The 20,092-nt window shown below is 38.6% G+C and overlaps 1 protein-coding gene across 3 annotated transcripts in view; it reads right to left on the minus strand.

Annotated features, from left to right (window-relative positions):
- Positions 1–15,787, minus strand: part of CACNA2D1 (calcium voltage-gated channel auxiliary subunit alpha2delta 1) — a 500,765-nt gene extending 484,978 nt beyond the window's left edge. Inside the window, exons 1-2 of one of the 3 annotated variants that reach the window (XM_068550454.1) lie at positions 15,567–15,786; positions 15,182–15,331 (exon numbers count right to left, since the gene is read on the minus strand). In XM_068550454.1, the coding sequence (XP_068406555.1) occupies positions 15,182–15,276 (95 nt within the window). In that variant the 5' untranslated portion in view covers positions 15,277–15,331; positions 15,567–15,786. Of the gene's footprint in view, positions 1–15,181 lie in introns of all 3 variants that reach the window. The other 2 variants (XM_068550455.1, XM_068550457.1) reach the window with 2 other exon arrangements.
- Positions 15,788–20,092: the final 4,305 nt, after the last annotated feature.

A 20,092-nucleotide genomic window follows, 5' to 3' on the forward strand; every position in this document is an offset into this window, starting at 1 on the left:
CAAACCACAGTTTGCCTGCGGCAAAAAGGATGAGTCATCTGACTGCTTCCAAGGATCTCCAAAGTTTGTGAACATCTAAAGTCAAAAGGAGTGAGTATTCCCATTTTCTAGTTTTTGGTGTCTTTATGATGGGTGTCTAATAATAAAACCCAAGGGAGGAAGAATTCTAAGATGGCGCCCATGCATCACCTACTCTACTGGAGTGGGGTGGGACCTGGGGTCAGGAAGAGTTGTCACTCCCATGCCTGTTATGTTATATGACTAAGGTGAAGGGATTCTGTAGATGTAAGTAAGATCCCAAATCACTTGATTCTGAGTTAAAAGAAAGATTATCACAGATGGTCTAACTTAACTAATTGAAGGTCCTTAAAAGAGGGACTGGGCCCCCTTTCTGAAAAGAGAGATCTTCCTGCTGGCCTTGAAAGAGTAAACTGCCATGTTGTGGGAAGACCTTTGAGAGGGCCATGTGGGAAGGAAGTGAGCGGCCTTTAGGAGCCGAGAATAAACAGGAAAGGGGAGGTAGTCCTACAACCACAAATAAGTGTCCACAACCACCAAAGCTTGAAAGAGGAGCAGAAAAGTAGCCCTGGAAAGGAACACAGGCCAGTCAACACCTCACTGCAACCTTATGAGACTTTGAGGAAAGGAACCTGCGAAGCCCTGGCTGGACTCATCACCGTGGAAACTGTGAGAAAAGAAATGTCCATTGTTTGAAACAACTGAGTTTGTGGCAATACATTACACAGTGTCGAAAACACCAAACTAAAATAAACAAGTGAGTCTAGATTACTGAATTCATTTTCTCTCTCCGTCTTCATATAAGATGCATTTATGAAGATTCTGTCTGATTTGTTTCATTCACTGTACTTTAAACCAGTGGTCACGGTCAGTCTTCAATCTCCTTCGTTTAGTCTGATTCACATCTTTTTTGCATAAATCTTAAGGATTTAGCTGTTTCTCTAACTTCTCTCATTTAGGAATTTCCTTACTAGGAGGAAAGCTAATTAACTGGGCAGAAGGAAAGGTCATACTTAGTGTGATTCTGCACACACACCTCTTCCAAACTTTAAGACGCATAATAATGAGCCCTAATATTAATTCTCCTTGAAAAAGTATTTTAAACAGTACAATATAATTGATTTATACTCTTCTAAAAACACTTCATAATATTCATTTATTCCTTGGGTAAGATAGGATTATGTGTTTTTTGCTCATCTTAAAAGAAAGCACCATTCTATGTTACACAAGTATCACTATTATTGCTGATATTTTAAAGTTACCATTTGCAGACAGTTTGCAACAAGTACTAGAAATATACTGTCAAATGAGAACATCTAGGGCCTATTTCACAGAATCAAGATCTCACATGACAATAGGCCACTAACATTATTTCTCTGCACACAAGAATGCAAGGTCACTGACTTCCTTATGTATTTCTTAACGGGCCCTTCAAACAGACAAAGAAAGGAGTCTGGTACCATACCATGCTTGAGTACAACTGGGGAGAGCACAGAGTATTAAAAAGGGAGGAAAACATCAAACTTCAGCACTTTGGCTTTCAGAAAGGTTGTGAGAGAGAAAACTAAAATGTGAGGGCTGGGGGTGGGACCTTTTCAGTGGCATCCTCAAAGGCAGTGGAGTAACTCGGGTACCAAGAAACATCTCCTTTATGCTCAACAGACACGTGACAACTAAGACCTAGTTGTTAGGAAACGGTTGGGCGGTGAGCAATTACAGAAGGTGCTAAAGCCAGGAATTGTTCCTCACAAGATGTTACCTAGGTAGGTCCCACACCTAGTTAGTGGTGGAGGCAAACCGGAACTCAAGTCACCTGACTCCACCAAATTCTCCTGTTTCTAATCAAATTATATTTATCCAGTACTTTCTATGTGCCGTGCTTCGTATGAATTAACATTCTTAACTCTCACAACAACCTGATGAAGTTTTAGCAATGAAAGAGTTAACTTGTTCAAGTTACCCAGCTAATAAATGGTAGAACTGAGCTTTGAACCCACATTATTAACCAACCAGGCAAATTCCAAGAGGGAATTAAGCCCTAATGTTCAAAACCATCCATTATTAAGTTCCCCTGTATGCCTCTAGAATGGCACTAGCCATGAACCGTTTTTCAGAGAACTGAAAAAATCGTCACTCAAACCATTATCTGTGTTCTGTGGTTCAGATGACGAAATTTGGAAAGGCTGCAACCACACCATAAATGGTCACTTTTTAGAATTTAGAAGTACTCGATAGTCACCTACAGAAACGCAGCTTCACTGACACTCAGCATGGAACCAACATCTAATATTCATACATTACGTGTGTGTGTATATGTGTATATATATATACATACACACACATATATTTAGTTATAGTTATACAGTTATATATATATATATAAATAATGTGTTTGCTTGTAATTAAGGTGGGGGTACAGAAACATAAAAATGAAATTGAAAAACAGATACTGAGCAGCCTATTGAACTCAGGTTTTAGATCCCTGTGTCTATTATAAAAGCAGACTCTCAGGGGCGAATCTACTTCACTTATGGAAAACAACAGAAGGGGTAGGACCAAATCCAAAGCTTGCAACCCTCAAACTGCCCCTCTGTCACGGTCATTTACACCCAGGGACTCAGCTGGCGTTTAGACACCACACAGACAGGTTGTGTCACCTCTGATAATTTAAGGAGATGAATGACCTCATCTAATTATCAGGCATGGTTTGCACTGTGATGAGTTGCCATTCCCCTATGTTTGTTTATCGCCATCGAGTATTAATATAAATTTTAAACAATTACTCACCAGCCGACCTTAACACCATGTATCAAACCCCCGGGAACTGAGCTACACATGCACAATACAATTTCACCTCATGAAAATTAATTCGATTTTCTACATTTATATCGACAGGAAAATCAGGTGTTTTGAGAGACAACCAAGCATTCTACATGTTTAATTTAGAGCAATCTGCACACACCCCATTGTGCCCATCCTCCTGAGGCTTCACATGGCCCATTTGTTTGTCTCTCCTAACATTTTCACAGATGCAAATTTAAGTCAATTCTAATGTAATGTTATGGCAAAGAAGGGTTGGTATTTTTAAAGTGACAGACGTCATAAGAATTTTACATTCCTTTCCGTGGCAAATGTCAAAATGACTGCCATAAAAAGGCAGGTTCCTGGCACTTGAAAACTTGCTGCTTCAATGGTTACCATCAAGTTGTACTCATTAGTCATTGGTATTAATGTAAAGTTTCATCTAAAACATCTCTTCCCTCCACGAATCAATTAAAAATGTGCAGCAGAAATTTCATTTAACTGTTTTATTTCTACCAATAAGAGAACAGTGTTTGTGAAAGGCTAAACTCCATTTATATTATAAAGTGAAGGAGTGGGGTTCAGTGAGTGTAACTAATCATCAATTGGATGAGTCAAACGAAAATTGGCCTTTTTCAGTATGCTCTTGGCAGATTTTTTTTCTGACTTCTGTGTTCATTACTAAAAATGCAACTGGTCTCAATTTTACTATTCTGTGCTCGCTCAATTTGTGGGGTTGTCTGAAATCATTTCTATAAACATCATGGATAGATTGCTTTATTCACTTGCAAATGTTCTGTCTTGAAGCTGAAAACTTCCATCTTTGACAATGAGAGGTTATCAGTGGCAAAGTTGTGACTTTTAAAAATAGACTCAATCTCCTGTGGCACAGATCTCATACAACAGGTGCTGGCTGAAATGTCAAGACGAAGCACATCAAATCCTTTGTGGTCCTGTTTTCTTCGTGGTCCCTTTTAAGATACAGGTTGTGTCCTGAACCTAGAGACAGAACACTTCACTCACTCTAGTCCACTGCATCTCTTTTCATTTCCTCTTTATGATTAAAGGCTACACAACTTTTTAAGAAGAAACATTTTTAAGGCCTGCTAAGCATCCCTTTTCCCATTCATTTCAGGTTTTTCTGAATGAAAACAACAGACCAAATGATATGTTAGCACAATAATCTAGCTCACTAACCCTTAGTCATCAATTCATGATCCCTTGAAGGCAGAGAAATCTCACGTGGTACAAATAATAAAGCCTGGCCATTAAACAGTCCTTCAAGATTCCCCATGCATCCTCTCACTTGATCCCCATGATATAATACTGTGATTCAGGATTAGGTTAATATTACCCTTGTTCTGCAGATGGAGAAGTTGGACTTAGTGTTAATTCTGCTCTACTTTACACTGACTCCTTTACCCTCTTGGCCTCATTGCTAGAATATGCAGCCAGCCACAACTGGAACAGGTAAGATAATGGGTGCAAAGAAATCCAGGCTCCTGCCATGTAAGGGCAGCAAAGTACAGCAGCTAAGTGTAGGACTCTAGAATCAAGCTGCTTGGGGTCAAATTTTTTTCCTAAAAAAACTCAGAAAAGTCCTTCATACTCAAAACTTAACCTTCCTCATCTATAAATCAGGGATAATACTTATCTTAAGGGACTGACTTAAAGGTTGGATGGATTAAAAAACATGCAGAGTATTAATTCACAGTGCCTCACATTCAGGAGCTCAAATATGTTAGAAAGCAATATAACAATAATTGAAAGATAGCTGTAATTATTAGTGTCCAGACTTTCTGTGGGTAGAGACATCAAAATTAGCTCAAGCAAACGGTGAATAACTATGGAAGAGAAAAAAGAGCAGTCACAAAATGGAAATAAATATCCGCCCTAACTCTCCCCATCTCTTGTTACAGACCACAAGGGTGGTTTTTCCACACTGCACTGGGACCAATGAGATCAAGACTGATTCTTAGATCCGCGGCATTTGCAATCCTAACCGTTCATTCAGTCATCTTGGAAACTCAGGGAACTGCTGTGATGGCAGCTGCCAGTGATTTTCAGACCTTCAGGAGACCTGAGATGCCTCTGTAAGGGTTGACCAGGGACATGCTCTGCAGGAATACTTGTCAGTGGTTTGTTGTCTTATTAAATTCATTATATTGTTTGGGTTTTTTTTTTTTTACAAGGATCTGTTTCAATTCAAATTTCTGCCCTCTGCTAAAGAACGGACATGGGGTTTGGGCAGGTGGGGGTGGGGGAGAAGCACGGACAAAGTAGGGCCATAAGCCACCCCTATCTGCCAAAAACTTAATAAGTGAATAAGGCTAAATTGCCAAAATCAAGAACTATTTGTTCTTTTTTTTGTTTTCTTTTGCTTGATATTCCTGTAACATCTATCATAAGCACATACACTTATTAAATCTAATGACATTTTGCAAAACTCCATGGGTCTTCAAGATGACAATGTCTATTTTAAAAAAAGAAAGAAAAGAGAAATAAAGACAAAAGAGAACCAAACGCTGCTGTGTCCAAAGGAAATACAGTGATGTACTAGAGCCTTGTTACTTACTACCAAATAAAGAAAAACTCTGGTCTGTACATCTCAAAATGTGAACATTACTAATGTGCATTTATTACATTTCTGAATCATGTCATTCCTTCTTGAGCATGGAATATATAATTTGGAACATTCCTCCAAAAACATCTCCAGTAAATTAAAAGTGTATCTATCCTATATTCCAACCATCTGCTTTAATTCTCAAGGCTGTTTCATATTTCAAAAATTACTTTGTAAGACCGTGTTTTTCGTCTTGATCCCTTCTTCAGCTGCCTCGGTCAGAACGTTCACCCATCAATCATGGCCTCTCTCATCCCTTTCATCTCTCTGCCATTTGGTCTTCTCTCTCTGATATGCTCAAATCTCCCCTCTGGTAACAATTATTTAGTTGCCTCTACAACCTCCCCCGCCCCCCAGGAACCTTTTTCTAAGAATTGCTTCTTCCTCTATCCATGGTACTAGCAACTGGCCTGTTGCAGTGCAATACCTCTTAATGAGATTGGACCAGGGTATGAGAAGTGACCCAAGCTTAGGCAACCAAAATCCTTTTTCCAAATCCCATCTCCTGGTCTCAAATGAATGAGCTACAGATGGTCATCTGGTCCATATTCAGATTACCAACATATCTTTCTTTAGGAGGCTATGTTTTGGACTAGGAGTCTAGTCTCAAACTGTTTGAAAGCTTCAATAGGGAAAATGTAAACCTTCACAGGCATTCAACAACATGAGCGTCAGGAAGCAGATAAAGTCAGTTTGCAAGGACAGAGAAGAATAAGGAGTCAAACAAAGAAAACCAGAGGCTAGAGCAAGAGACGATCCTAATAAAAGCTCCACCCCTTTCTGCAGGTGTTGGCACATCCTTCACCTTAACTCCCATGACTGATCATCCAGCTCCAACTACCACTGAAAAATATTTCCCTTTTTGGTTCAAGATAGTCCTATGGTTTTCTACTACCTGCGATCCCAAATGGCCTATTAAAACTCCTATTCTCTAAGCAAAACAAAAGAACGCCAAATCCCTTACACTATCTGCCTCTGAACTTGCCACGCTCTCCCTTTCCTCACATTGTCAAGTTCCTTTAAAGAACAATCTGCACTTGCTGCCTTCATATTCTCACCTGCTACCAACTCTTCAAGGCAAGGAAACCATGCTTGCATCCAAAACATTCTACTGAAACTGCTGTCACATCAGCAACGACCTGGTGATTTCCTTAAAGGGCTCATCTTATCCGACCTCTCTGCAATATGAAGGATCAAGACTCTTCTTTTGAAACTCACAGTGCCTATCATAATAGATACTAAATAGATATTTGCTAAATGAATGAATGGACCCATTTTCTGGCTTCAAAGTTACTCAATTCGCCTCCAAATCTGCTTCAGATATGTATTTCCAATGGCCTAATAGTCATCTATAGAGACACCACAAACTCAAAATGTCCAACAGTGAGCATGTTACTTTCACCCCACCACCAACTTGCTATTCCTCCTCTGTGTCTAGTCTAGGAAGTTCAGTATAACATGATCTACCTGTTAAAGAGCCTAGAGCCATCTCCAACACTTCTCTCTTCCTGATTCCCCCAATCCCATAACCAATAGCACCTGAATATTTACCTCTACAATATGTTTCATCCCTGCTTTGCCTTCCCACTGCCACTATTCTCTTTAGACCTTGGGCATCTCTCACTCTGGGATGCTGCAAGAGTCTACTAACTGCTCCCATTGTCCCTGCTTAGAATATTGTCTCTTTAATCCATTTTCTACATACTATGATTCAAAACCTATTAATTTCATTTTTAATTAAATAAAAGTCTTAGGATGAAAGCCAAATTTGAGTACCCAGAGCTGGGCTACCACAAATGTCCATGTGTTGTGAACAATGCCCGACTCCCCTTTGGGTCAGGTAGGAAGAGAGCTCTGATGCAAAAATTGTATAACCTAGACTCAGACTCACGGTTCAGTCCCACCAACATCTCTTCCCACCCAGGAGTTCTATGCCTGACATGAAACAGCCCGGGCGTATTTCTTCACCACGTTATGTGCTTTTCCTCGATCATGCATTGCCAGATTCCACTGCTTCACAATCAGCCTGGAGTTGGGAATGTCTTCCTTGGGGACTCTCTTCCTCAATGTGGATTCTCAGCATGTAGTTCAGTGCACTACATAATTTGCTCTGAATAATAATAATTGCATTAATCATTGAATTAAATTACATTTGATGCTAAAAATCTTTGAAACAGGAGACATTAAGAGAGACAGCATAAATCAAAACTATTTTTAAAAAGAGGTACTATGTACTTAGAGGTCTAAATAGTCTACAGTGTACTACCTAGAAGCCTAGAACCTGCAAGCTATTTCATTTCTTATAATCTAAGGGATGGAATTTACTAATGGAATTTCTTTCTTGATTATTAGCATTTAAGGTTTTAATAAAGTGTTATACTAATATTTCTTATCCAATGAACCATTTTCCCAGAGTTATATAAAAAATAAGAACGCTTAATTGCTTCTATTTTTTGAGCTCTAGACAATTTTACTGTCTTTGGTTTCTAAGGTGAATTTCCATATATGAATATTTAGGTCTCTAAAAACAATTATGTGCAGTAAACAGCATTTCCAGGATAACCGAGCTCACATGGAAAATGGGAAAAAAGAAGAAAATAAAATAAAGCAAAACAAAACAAAATAAAATAAAATAACTAACTGCCAACCTTTAGCATCTTTAATGTAACTTTGCACCTCGCAAATCTGAGGGCTCCTTTGCTCCACTGACACACGCATCATTCCTCACAGCGTCTCCACCATAACGCCTCTTTTTTTTTTTTTAATAAATTTATTTATTTATTTGTTTATTTTTGGCTACGTTGGGTCTTTGTTGCGGTGTGCAGGCTTGTCATTGCGGTGTCTTCTCTTGTTGCAGAGCTCAGGATCTAGGTGCGTGGGCTTCAGTAGTTGTGGCATGTGGGCTCTAGAGCGCGGGCTCAGTAGATGTGGCGCACGGGCTTAGCTGCTCCGCGGCATGTGGGATCTTCCCGGACCAGGGCTCGAACCCGTGTCCCCTGCACTGCCAGGTGGATTCTTAACCACTGCGCCACCAGGGAAGTCCCACCGCCACAACACCTCTTGATTATTTTTTTAAAACAGATTTTCCCAGTGTGCATAAGCTCATTTATTTTACTGAGCCATTCCTCCTCTGACCCTCAAAATGAAACATCATTAATGTCTAACCATCCCTTTATATAGCCTGACAGAGGACAATCTCAACAGCTCACTTCACTCTTTCCCCAATTATCCCCACAGTATGTGGGCAAATGTCAAAGGAACAACAGTCTAGGCCGTTTGACAATTTTGGTGAAAGTGTTGATAACGTATTACAGATTTATCTGTGCATCAAAATCCCTCAACAATTTCCCTATAGAGAGAAAAATCTAGTAGTAAGAGGTCCCCGAAACAGTGAGTGAAGATTCAAGTGCAAAGGACCCAAAATTGAGGTCTGGCACAGGTAACCTGATGGAAAACAAACCAAAACTTTTTCTCCATTTGACGTGATGTTACGTACAAATAATAATAAACTATGACGAATAGTAATTGTGTGTGTGTGTATGTGTGTGTGTGTAAGAAAGAGAAAGAGAAGAATTAGTAATTAATTATTTGAATGAAAGAATTCAGGAATTATTTTTCAAAATTTGCCAGGAGACTACTGTAATAAATTTTTAATTACTCAAGGAAAAGAACTTCAGGTAAACAGTAGGATTATCCCCAGATCTGAATCATTTTAAATGGGCAACACCATTATTTCATCATTTCTAGTTTAAGTTGTTCTTCCATTTATGATATAGAATTTAAAATGTATCCGAATTTTTTTAATCCAGCAGAAGCATATGGTTAAAAAAAAAAAAAAAAAAACCAGCAGAAGCAAATGTTAAAATAACATTTAGCCAGAAATATCCCACATTCATATTCAAAGAGAACTTTAAATATTGCTTCATATGTAACAGCCTGATTCTGTATTATTGAAATTAACTATAAAAGTGTGCCAGTTTGTTGAGGCCACAATGTCAATCTTTTCCTTGTTTATAATCTTGTTAGAATCTATATAAATGGTAAATTTTAAAGGAGCAATGGAATTGAATTACCACAAATTAGATAAAGCCTATAAGAAAGAAAAACCTAAAAGTTTAGGTTTTACAAACAAAATTTTAAAACCTGTGCACGTTTATCCTTGAATCCTAAAACATGGTGCGTCAAATGTTTAATTCTTAAAAATTTCAAAGTATCCCATATCTAAATAGCAGAAATAAAATTGCTTAGTATGCAAAGACCTTTTAATAAGAGCCCAACACTTCAAGTGCAATAGTCCCTTCCTCATATTTGTTTTGCTTAGTCCCTTCCTCATATTTGTTTTGCTTAACAGACTGCAAGCCTATCTTTAGAACCACGTTTCTGTTGTTACTCATCAATTATGTTAATAACTTGTCCAACAGGACCTGAACATTTTCAATAGTTCATCTGATTCTCTTGAAAAAATTATTCTTAAATGCTGGTGTTATAAAAATATTCTGAATGAGATTTACTCCACATAAACAGTTGTGGATTGGCAGAGAGCTTTCAGCATGCACCTTTGTTAATAACCTTACCTTACTCAGGTTCTTCTACCCTAGCAAAACACCTGAAGAAGTTTAAAAATAAATACGTGTGTGTACACTTATATATACATAGAGAAAGATATAGATAGACACATAAAATATTATCTATTAAATAGAGTACTACAGTAAGATAAACTAGACAAATTATATAATGATGCAATGTTAACATATTCTGGACCCTCAAGGAAAAGGTGGTAAGTACTATATTTTCACAAAGTACTATCACTTTCACCTCAATTAACACTGAAGTCAATCACTTTTTTTCCTTAAACTCTGTAAACAATATGACACAATAATTTCCAGGTTTTGTGCATACAGAAGAAAACACGAACCATGTGTAAGCTACGTGGCTGACTATCTCGGTGCAGTTCCAAGTTTATTGGAAAGCAACCATATGAAAGCTTAGGGAACAGTTGTGGTACTATGCATAAATAGTCCAGGAAAAGAAAGACTGGCTCACACAGTGTGACACAGCGCCTGATACATACCATATGCCTTAGGTAAGTGTGTAATAGATGTAATACAACAGAGGTCACTCCCCATGGTTTGAAATACTAGGATAGACATCTCTTTTATTACAAATGATGGAAGGCTGTCACTTTAATAACAATAAAATGTTACTCTTCAGAAATACTGAAACAAATTCTGATTTTTTTTTTTCCAAACTTCCATCTAAGTATGCTCATAACAGAGTTGATTATGTCCACACATGGAAGACACTGAAAGAAATCAACAAACTGGACAATATGCCTAAAATATTTCACTTTAACCATTTAAATCCCCACTTTTTAGGTTATAAGTAGTTTGACGACACATATTAGGTACAAGATGCGAATTCAGAAGAACAGATTATTTTCTTGAATATTTGCATCTGTAGTGAAAAATAAAAAGAACAGAAATTTCTGTGCATGTGTTGAATATAGAAATACTCCAGAGAACACATTAATTTAAATAATACAGTTTGTTATGGGCACGGTTTTTGGTATTATTTTTTAAATTCCTAAATGCATTGTCATTTCTTATGACTATATACTTCTAAATGTAAACAGTAAATTTGAATACATAATTTCCACGTGTTATTTATGTTTCTGCAAAACGTCACCGTGTGTAAGCCCTAGAAGGAAGAGCATTTTATGATGTTATTTTTATCAATGTTGGAGAAGTATTGGAAAGGCATCTACAAAGCAAGGTCTCTACGAAGAAAGAGAGTGGTAAAGTTTTTACCTATTTTCAAAATGAACAATTTGTGATAGAATCTGATTTTATATGTATTTATTAAAATTAAATTGGTGAAAGCCATAGGAAAATAAAAAAGGCACATTTTATTTCCTTTTATAGACCATAATAAGCTTAGATTCTTGTACCCTCCCAAAAATGTTTTCTCAGACTATATCCATTTCAGTCTGCCTAATGCTCATGCAAAATGCCTATCCAAACAGCTACCCATATAACCATGTATAAACATTACTAAATTTAATATCATGTTATTACTTGTCTAGAAAAATATATCTACTGTTGCATATTTTAAATGTACACCTGTGGAATAATAAATGTTGTCATGTGGTTAAGCTGATGAAAACTAATCAAAGATCTAAGAAAAGGATTTATTAATGTTCACTGTTTTTAGGTTTTATTTCACATATAATACTGTATCTCATAATTTATCATAAGGCACATTTCCTTCTCTATGTTGTATGTGAATAGAAATTGCTAAGCCCAAATGAGAATAATTATGTCACTTCTAACATATGAAAAAGATATCCATTCCAAAGTTATGACATAGAGAATTTATTTTCTGTAGACTTTATATGTAAATTTGTCTAATAATAGAAAAATATTTATATCCTAAGCAGTCAAACTCCAAAGTACTATTCTTTTATGAGATTTATGCTTATTTCCTGTAGATACCAGTAATTCTTACTAATATATTTATCCTATTATATAGTTTAAATATATTAAAATTCCCATATACCAAAGGGCTCCCAGCCAATTATTCTGGACTGATTGGCATTTTGATATGACTGAGATAAAAGTTTAACATGAATAGTAGTTATAACTATGTGCTTTTTTTAAAAAACTGGATTTGTAAATAGATTCTAAAATTAGGAGTGACAGATTTAAATTAACATTACAATACTGGCTACCATACTTATTATCCTGAGTTTTAAAATAGAAGTGTTTTCACATATGTGCCAAGAAATTATTTCTAAAGCAAGGGAGAATTCCCTTTAGAAAACGACATTTTAAACTATCAATATAACATGTGCATACTATAACATGAAAATGATGTACTTTCCACTCATATACAAACCAATATGCACTAGGTGTCTGCTACCAGATGGCATACTTATGTTTCACACCTTATTGAAACAATCATTGCCAAAAGAAAAACCTAACCTAGCAAAAGAATTGTATCAAAATTCCTTCCTTTGAAAAAAAAAAAAACCCAGTTTTTTTAGTGTTACCTCTTAGAACAGTTTAACTACTATTTTAATTCAGAGTATGCTACATGAGAATGTATGTTAAACCAGAGAAAATTAAAGAAAATATTTAGAAAGGTATTTATGTTTTATTATAATAATGCTTAAGCCCTTAATATTATTGTAAACATACTAAAAAAACAAAAACAAAAACCTTTGTATTACTAATTCTAATTCAGGTCCCACTCCCATGAGTGCATAATAAATTTTATACTGTGTTGGTGGCATATTCTTCCTCTTCTGATGATAAAAACTTCTTACATTACTTTTCCTGGGAAAAGTAAAATGATCAAAAAACCAAAAGAATTTACTAATGATTTCCAGAGAAATGTATATATAGAAGCACAATAATTTGCTTTTAGTGACACTACAATCTTTGTACTGAGTTTTTAATGAACTTGGAATTTTTCCCAAAGATTTGAGATTTATCCTGATAAATTCTCTGTATCAACTCTTTTCTTGCAAGAAAAGTAAACAGCACCACATCTTAATAAAATTAATGCTGTATTTTTTTTTAATTTCATAAAGTTTACTCAGAAATACAACATGAAGTATAAATGCCAACTCTCATTTCTCCTTTCCTCAGAAGGTTACCAACTTTTCAAAAAAATAAAGATGCAGAAGCCTTACAAAAACATTGCCAATATTTCCTAAAAGAGACTGACTTAGCTCTACAAAATCTTTTATTAAGCTCTTTTTTACAAAATAATTAGTGTTTCATATTATTTGAAAATATCTTAAATTTTCATTGTTAAAAAATAAATTTCAAAGCCTTTCAAAGAAAAGAAACTGTGGCTTCCTAAGTCCTATTTTTGCCCACTATTTATTTTCTTTCTTGTCTTTAGTGAATTTCTGACCATGAAAATTGAGCTATTTTAACGTTAGGAAAACATTTATTACAGACGTCCTTCTTACAACAAGGATTCTTTTATTAATATTTTAGCATGGTCTGTTCAGGAATAAAAGGTTGTATTTTGTAGTATCTTAAAAAATCATAGTTTTTCCTAATGGTGTGATGAAGCATTCCCTCCAAATGAGAGAAATATTGATAAATTGTCAGTTAAAAATAACACTTTAAAAATGTGTAAACTGAACACATTGACTGCTTTAAAGCACCACTTCTTTGACACAAAATGCAAGCGACTCGCTTGAGTTCTAGCTTTACAGGCCAAGCTACAAAGAGACTAAAGAAACAAATATATAGAAGTGTAATTTCTTAATAAGAGTGAATAATTTTGAAGCATCTTCAGTGTAATTCTTACTCTTTTCATGTTTCAAAATATCCGCTTGGAACATCCTGCCAATTACAGGAAGATCTACAGATGGCATTTACCCTTGTGCTTCATAACAAAAAGGATCTGCAATCATTTTTATGGAAGATTATCTAAAAAGGTACATGACTGTAAATCAATGACAAAAATATTAGACACACCCCTTCGCCGGGTTAGAATGTGCATCCTTCGGATTCTTGCACTGACACCTAATGTAATAAATACTTTAAGCTGAACCTTAAATAATAGCTGCAGGATTTCAACTGGTAAAGATTCACGGTTAGTATCCACCACAAACTCCAGTATTCAGCACTCAGCCAACAAAGGACAGCAAATAATTCCCAATAGCAAAAATACCGGGAAGGCTACCTTGGGCTTTGTTTTTGTTATGTAAAATTCATTAAAGTGACTCATCCACTTACGATTGCCTACTCTTAGAAGCTTTAAAGTAGCTTCAAGAACCAAAAAAAAAAAATGCTTTCCCAGACCTGATAGGCTATTCCGCGCATTTAAAAATATGTGTATATTTTTATGTGCCACTGACTTTGTCTTTTTTCCAGCCTAAAAGAGAATTATTATTTTTCATTCCCTTCCTGCCCTGTGACTATACAGCTACCTTCAAACACTCTATTTCCAGAACAGCAGCGAGGTTTTTTTTAAGCTATTTTAGAAATGGTAAAAATAAGAGAAAATTGCAGGAGACTCTGGAAACAGTCCCTCCCCCAAAGAATAGGTTCTATCCATTCTAAGAACAGGAACCGCGTGTCTGTCGGCACTTAAATGTTTCAAACAGAGGGTGAGGGACGTTGGGTGGCACGGTCCCGGTACCTGCGAGTCCCTGGGGGGACAGCACCTCTACCGCGTGAAGCGAGCACTCCTGTCATCAGGAAGGCTGTCGAGCGCGCCCAGTAATTTGGGCTTCAAACGAGTTTGTATACCACAGCAATTAGAGAGCATCCCAGAGGCCAAGTGCGGGGAAAGTGCGGGAAAAGTCCACGCTACCCTGGCCAGCCTGCAATTACCTATGTGCAAAATACCCAACCCAAACACAACTTTTTATAGGACTGGGCTTGATGAGAGCGGGTATCTGGCTGGAAACTTTTCCCACAGTACAGCTAAACTCTTTTAAGTCCAAGGAATCCTTTTAGAGATGGGCTGAGGCGCCGCGAGTCGTCGGCGGACGTTTCCCAGGACAGCCCGGCCCCGCCGAGGCTCCCGAGACGCGGGTTCCGTGCGCATTCCGGCGGCGAGCAGCGCGCACCTCCCGCTCGGCCTCTCCAGATCCAAGTCGGGCTCACTCCCCACCCCCACGGGCAGAGAAGCCCCTCAACTCGGGAATGGAGCCCGCGCCGGGCTTCCGCGGCACCCCTCGGCCCGCACTCCCCGCCCTGCCCGGGCACTTACGTGACGGCCGAAGGGAACGGCTCCTCAGACGAGGGGCCGATCAGCAAAGATTGGAAAAGTGTCAGAGTCAAGGCCAGCAGGCAGCCAGCAGCCATCTTCGCGATCGAAGATCAATCTCGCCTCCCTTCCCAGCCTGGGGAAGGACCGGTGCTGGAAACCGCGGGAGGAGGAGAAGGAGCACGGTCAGCCCAGACCGCGGACGTCTGAGGGCTGGCGCGCCCAGGGCCGGGGCCGGGACGCGGGCTCGCGCCGGGGGCTGCAGGGGCGAAGCCCGCCGCGGGGGGAAGGGGCGGCGGCGGGCGGACCCACTAGCGCGCTTCGGCTGCTCGGCGCCGCGGCTGTCTCGCCGCCGCCGCCGCCATCAAGGGCGACTTTGGAAACAGACCTGGGCAAGCCCGCCGGCGCTCGCGCTCTCGCTCCCTCTCGGTTTCCTCCTTGATTTATTCCCGCGATTGCCGTGGAGAAGGCGGGGGCGGAGAAGGGGTGACGGCACTGGGGAGGGGTGGGGTGGCTGCAGGAATGGGGGAATGGCAGGCGGAGAGACTTGTGGCAGAGAGAGAGAGAGAGAGAGAGAGAAAGGCTCCGTCTGGCTTCTCCGGGCAAGTCGGAGGGAGGCGGCTGGGGGTGGGCAGGGGGAGGGCTGGGCGTCAGAGCAGTCGGGCGGAGACGGGCCGGAGCAGCCCTCCATACAAGGGAGAAAGGAACTCCCAAAGTCGGCGCCGGCTTGCCCCAGCCGCCCGGCGCGCAGAGGGGGAGCGGAGCCGGCCCCGCGGGGCTCCCCGGGGACCGCCAGCCGCCCGCCGGGTATCCACAGGCTGCAGAGGCTCCGGCCGAGCACTTGGCTCGTGGCTTTGGGGGTTATTTTTACCCAGGCAGGCAGCGTTCCCCCGGCCCTTCTCCCAGACGCAGAATCCACCGCCTGCCTAGGAACCATGGAGAAGTGATTTGACAACAAATGTAGGAGGGGATTGTATTTGCATTTTAAAGCACCACTTTTGACTCCCTACCAGGTGGCACTGTTTATTTGCCCGGGAGTGCCAAAGGCTAGAGCCTCCGGCGTGGCTGAGTGCCAGTTGTGGCGGAGGCCCCACGCCCAGGTACCGCTCACCTGGCAAGACAGAGCCTCGGGATCCGGGCTGAGGACAGTCAGAGAAGGACCTGATGCTGTAAAACCCTCCTAGTCCTGCCGTGTGGTAGGACAGGGGTGAAGGGACGAATTCTACACCCAGGGAGCATAGTACCGTGACAAAGGCTTTGTAACTACCGCCAAAGAGTCCCGAATGCCCTGGTCTGGCCAGTGGGCTGCCCTGCCTTGACAACGTTGCTACAGGACGAGTTCACTTTGTCCCGGTGAGGGCATGAAAAGGGTAAGCAGCAGGAACAGGTGGCAATTTGCAAAATGCCCCTGAAATATGGAGGAGGAATTAAGAGAGGGAGAGAGAGCTAGAGAGTAGCAGTCTGCGGACCAGTTTCACCTCCATCCGCAGGAGAAGCAGTGGCAGGCGTGCCCGGGCCTTCTCGTAGGAAAAAACAGAAGGGTCCTGGGTTAGGCCTCCTCTCCCGACCACACAGGCCTCCTTCAGGAAGGCGCTGATGTACCGGGTGGAAAGGTTTCCTTGAACATCTTAAATTCTTAAGCCCCTTGTAATAGTATATTAGAGCACTTTTGACACCATTCCTGATGAAAAAAAAAAAAAAGACCATCTTGCATATGTGTAAAAGGTGTCATTATGGGGAGGTCGTCAGATTTTTAATTAGCCTTTCTTTAGTTTCAGGAGAGCTTATGAAAACAGAAGGACACTTATTAATTCGTAATTGATTTTCCATCTCTCTAAAGGCAACCTCCCCAAACAGGGAAGACTGATAATACTAACTAGCAACGTTTTAAAAGATGATGCGATTTCATGATTCTTGACCCAGTGATGTTTCCTTCCCCCTTACCTCTCTTCTTTGTGTGTGCCTTATTTGTTTTCTTTAAATTCTCTACATCTGTATCTTGCTCTCTGTTTCTTTCTTCTTACTCTGAGTGGCCTCACAAAAGGCACCCCACGGTGACTTGAGTTAGTTTGTTTTATGCTAAGCAGATAGAGTGTGGCAGCAGGAGCTAGCATATGAGAGATGAAGTGGGATGGAATGAGATTGAGAACTCCAGCTCAGATGGATATTTTAAATAACTGAAGGTAGCTTTCCACTCCAAAATTAGAGAACTAAATAGTCAAGTCCAGCTTTTTTTTTTTTTTTTTTTTAATGATTCAAAAGCAGATTTTCTTCCCCAGCCTGGGGATTAAGAATGGCAGAATTAGATGCCCATTACTGTCTACATGATATGTTGGTATCATAATAGCCACACTGCAGAAAAATATTATATTCTGTCAATTATTTCAATAATGACTTCAGACTTCCTACTAAGGTACACCATTTCCAATTTTATATGTTTAAGAGAAAGAGCTTAAGGAATAAGAGAATGTAATAAAGTTCTAGAGACGGTAAGACAGGCTTCATTATTAACTTTGTTGGCCTTTGAGCCAAATCGCAATTTCTTTCGATCACTCTGATGAAGCACTGTGTTCTCTAATATCTGAAGCTGTTGAAGAAAGATATTGCTTCTACAGTTCTTTCTGAAAGGGTTGGTTGTCAACTATAAGCCTAAATCATTGCTTAATGCTCTGTTTTGAAGTTTTCCTTTAATTGGTTTTTATCCACCTAAAGCTTTTTAATGAGGATATTCAAAATGTGGCTTTGTTTCTTGTGTATGAAAGGTAAACCAAGACCATTTTCACAACATAGCATTATGTGTCTATTGGATTAACCATAGCCTTCCATAATGCACTGTTTCTGTTCAGTTCTGTTATTTTGGAAAATTCCATGAAAATCAGATCCTATCCCATTAATTTTAATAAAATTTTATTAAGTCACCAAAATTTGCCATTCAAGATAAAATGTTTATAAATCATAAAGATTGATGACAAAGCTGGAATTATGGGCTGTGCGCAAGAAGTGAAAAATCAGTATCTACTATTCATTTAAGAGGAAATATTCTGATAAAGATTAGCTAAGAGATACAGATGTTTGTATTTAATCATTTCTTTAATAAAGTTTAAAGATCTCATGCAGAGCACTGACTTTTACTTATGACATATTTATGATCTGTAACTTTTGTCTATCAATTGCTATTATATGTAAATATTTAATTTGTTCATATACATTTCATTTTTATTAATTAAAAATGAACTAAGAACAATATGAACATAATAGCCACAAAATGTTCCCTATTACTACCTTTTTGTTTTAGGTTATACTATGCATATGGGTAGCATAAAATTCTATTGATATTTCTGTTGTATTTTTCTGTAAGTATGTATGTATGTATAAGCATACATACATTTTTGTATGTATGTATAAGCATGATTTTTATTATTTATTTTTCAGTACATCAAATTAATTTCTTCAATATTTTGGATTAAAGAATAGGACAAAGAAACTCTAAAAATGGCCTCTCTTTCTTTTTCCTTTTTTTTTTTTTTTCCTCTCATGTACAAACACAGACACAGACACAGACACTAGAATGGAAAATAATTCTCCTTGGCTAGAAAAGTTTTAAAGGAAATGATGAATTTTCTAGCTTTTTGGCATATCTTAAGAAAACTAAGGGAAAAACTGTGACAACAGACCTTATTTTTTTATATGCAAATAGAGTAAATGACCTGTCTCTGAGATAAATGTATACTGAAGCGCCACAATCAGAAATACTTGTGATTTGAGGCCCTATCATGCTTCTGCACGCACACAGATGTGTGCTGAAGAAGGCCAAAGTTAAAGACAAATGGACAGAAAGCTTCAGTTATCTGTGTCCTTGGGGAATATTTTCAGGACATGGGAATACGAAAGAAAGCAACTCAGAAGCTTCAATTCCCAGGAGAATTGTTAAGAAAGTGTGTAGTGGTTTTTAAGTCAGCATTCACATTCAGTACTTTTATACTAAATCAGCACGTTGAGGCCATGATAGAAAGCAACACAGAAAAGACACTATCTTAGTTAACAAATATGGTCAAATATTTCCTAAAAACAAGACAAATATTTAGAAGACATTTTTTCTTGGCCTGAATAATACAGCTATTGACAGATACCGCCTTAAGCTTTTGAGGAAAGAAATGCCTTTTCTAAATGGACACAAAGTAACACGAAAAAGTATTTATTGGAAGTTTATCATTTGCCCTTCAGAGTCTCGTATTGGCAAACTTATGCTAACTTAAGTATGTAGAGAAATTAGCTCTTATATTTAAAATACCGTATCTGCAACAAGCAATAGCTTTTATGCTATTCTATTTTTCAATCTCTGTTAATCATAGAACGTTTCATTCATTTTTCTTTTATTTTTGCTCTTCCTCTCCTCCCTCAGCCATTAAACCCAAGCATATCTCAGAAAAAATCAGCACCTACAGTATGACTTTCCATTAAAAACAAACAAACAAAAAAACTCTATTAGACTCTGAAATCTAGATTTCATAGTAAGATCCTTCTCCATAAATAGATATGGAGTTTTGTTGTTGCTGTTTGAATTGTAAGTTATAGCACAAAGTATATGGAATTCATTTCCTTAGGCCTACACTGACACAAGGAAGTAGAGAATTCAGTTATTTATCTAAGTATTCACTAGCAACAAAAATGCAATGGGAAGTAGTTAATAAGAGATAGATAGCAACATTTGAAATAACAAAAACTAATAACTGTTGGCACTCTTTTCAGTTTTTTTTGTTTTTTTTTTGTTTTTTAATTTCATGGATGCAGATATCCATGAGAGAGAAAGGAAAAGATCATTTTTTGATATGAGTCTCCTGAGACTAGGTTCTTAATATGCTTTACACACAATAAAACACCATTATAACCTAGCATATTTCTACAAGCATTTGG

This window comes from Eschrichtius robustus, chromosome 8, assembly GCF_028021215.1.
Source record: "Eschrichtius robustus isolate mEscRob2 chromosome 8, mEscRob2.pri, whole genome shotgun sequence".
NCBI classification, from domain to species: domain Eukaryota; kingdom Metazoa; phylum Chordata; class Mammalia; order Artiodactyla; family Eschrichtiidae; genus Eschrichtius; species Eschrichtius robustus.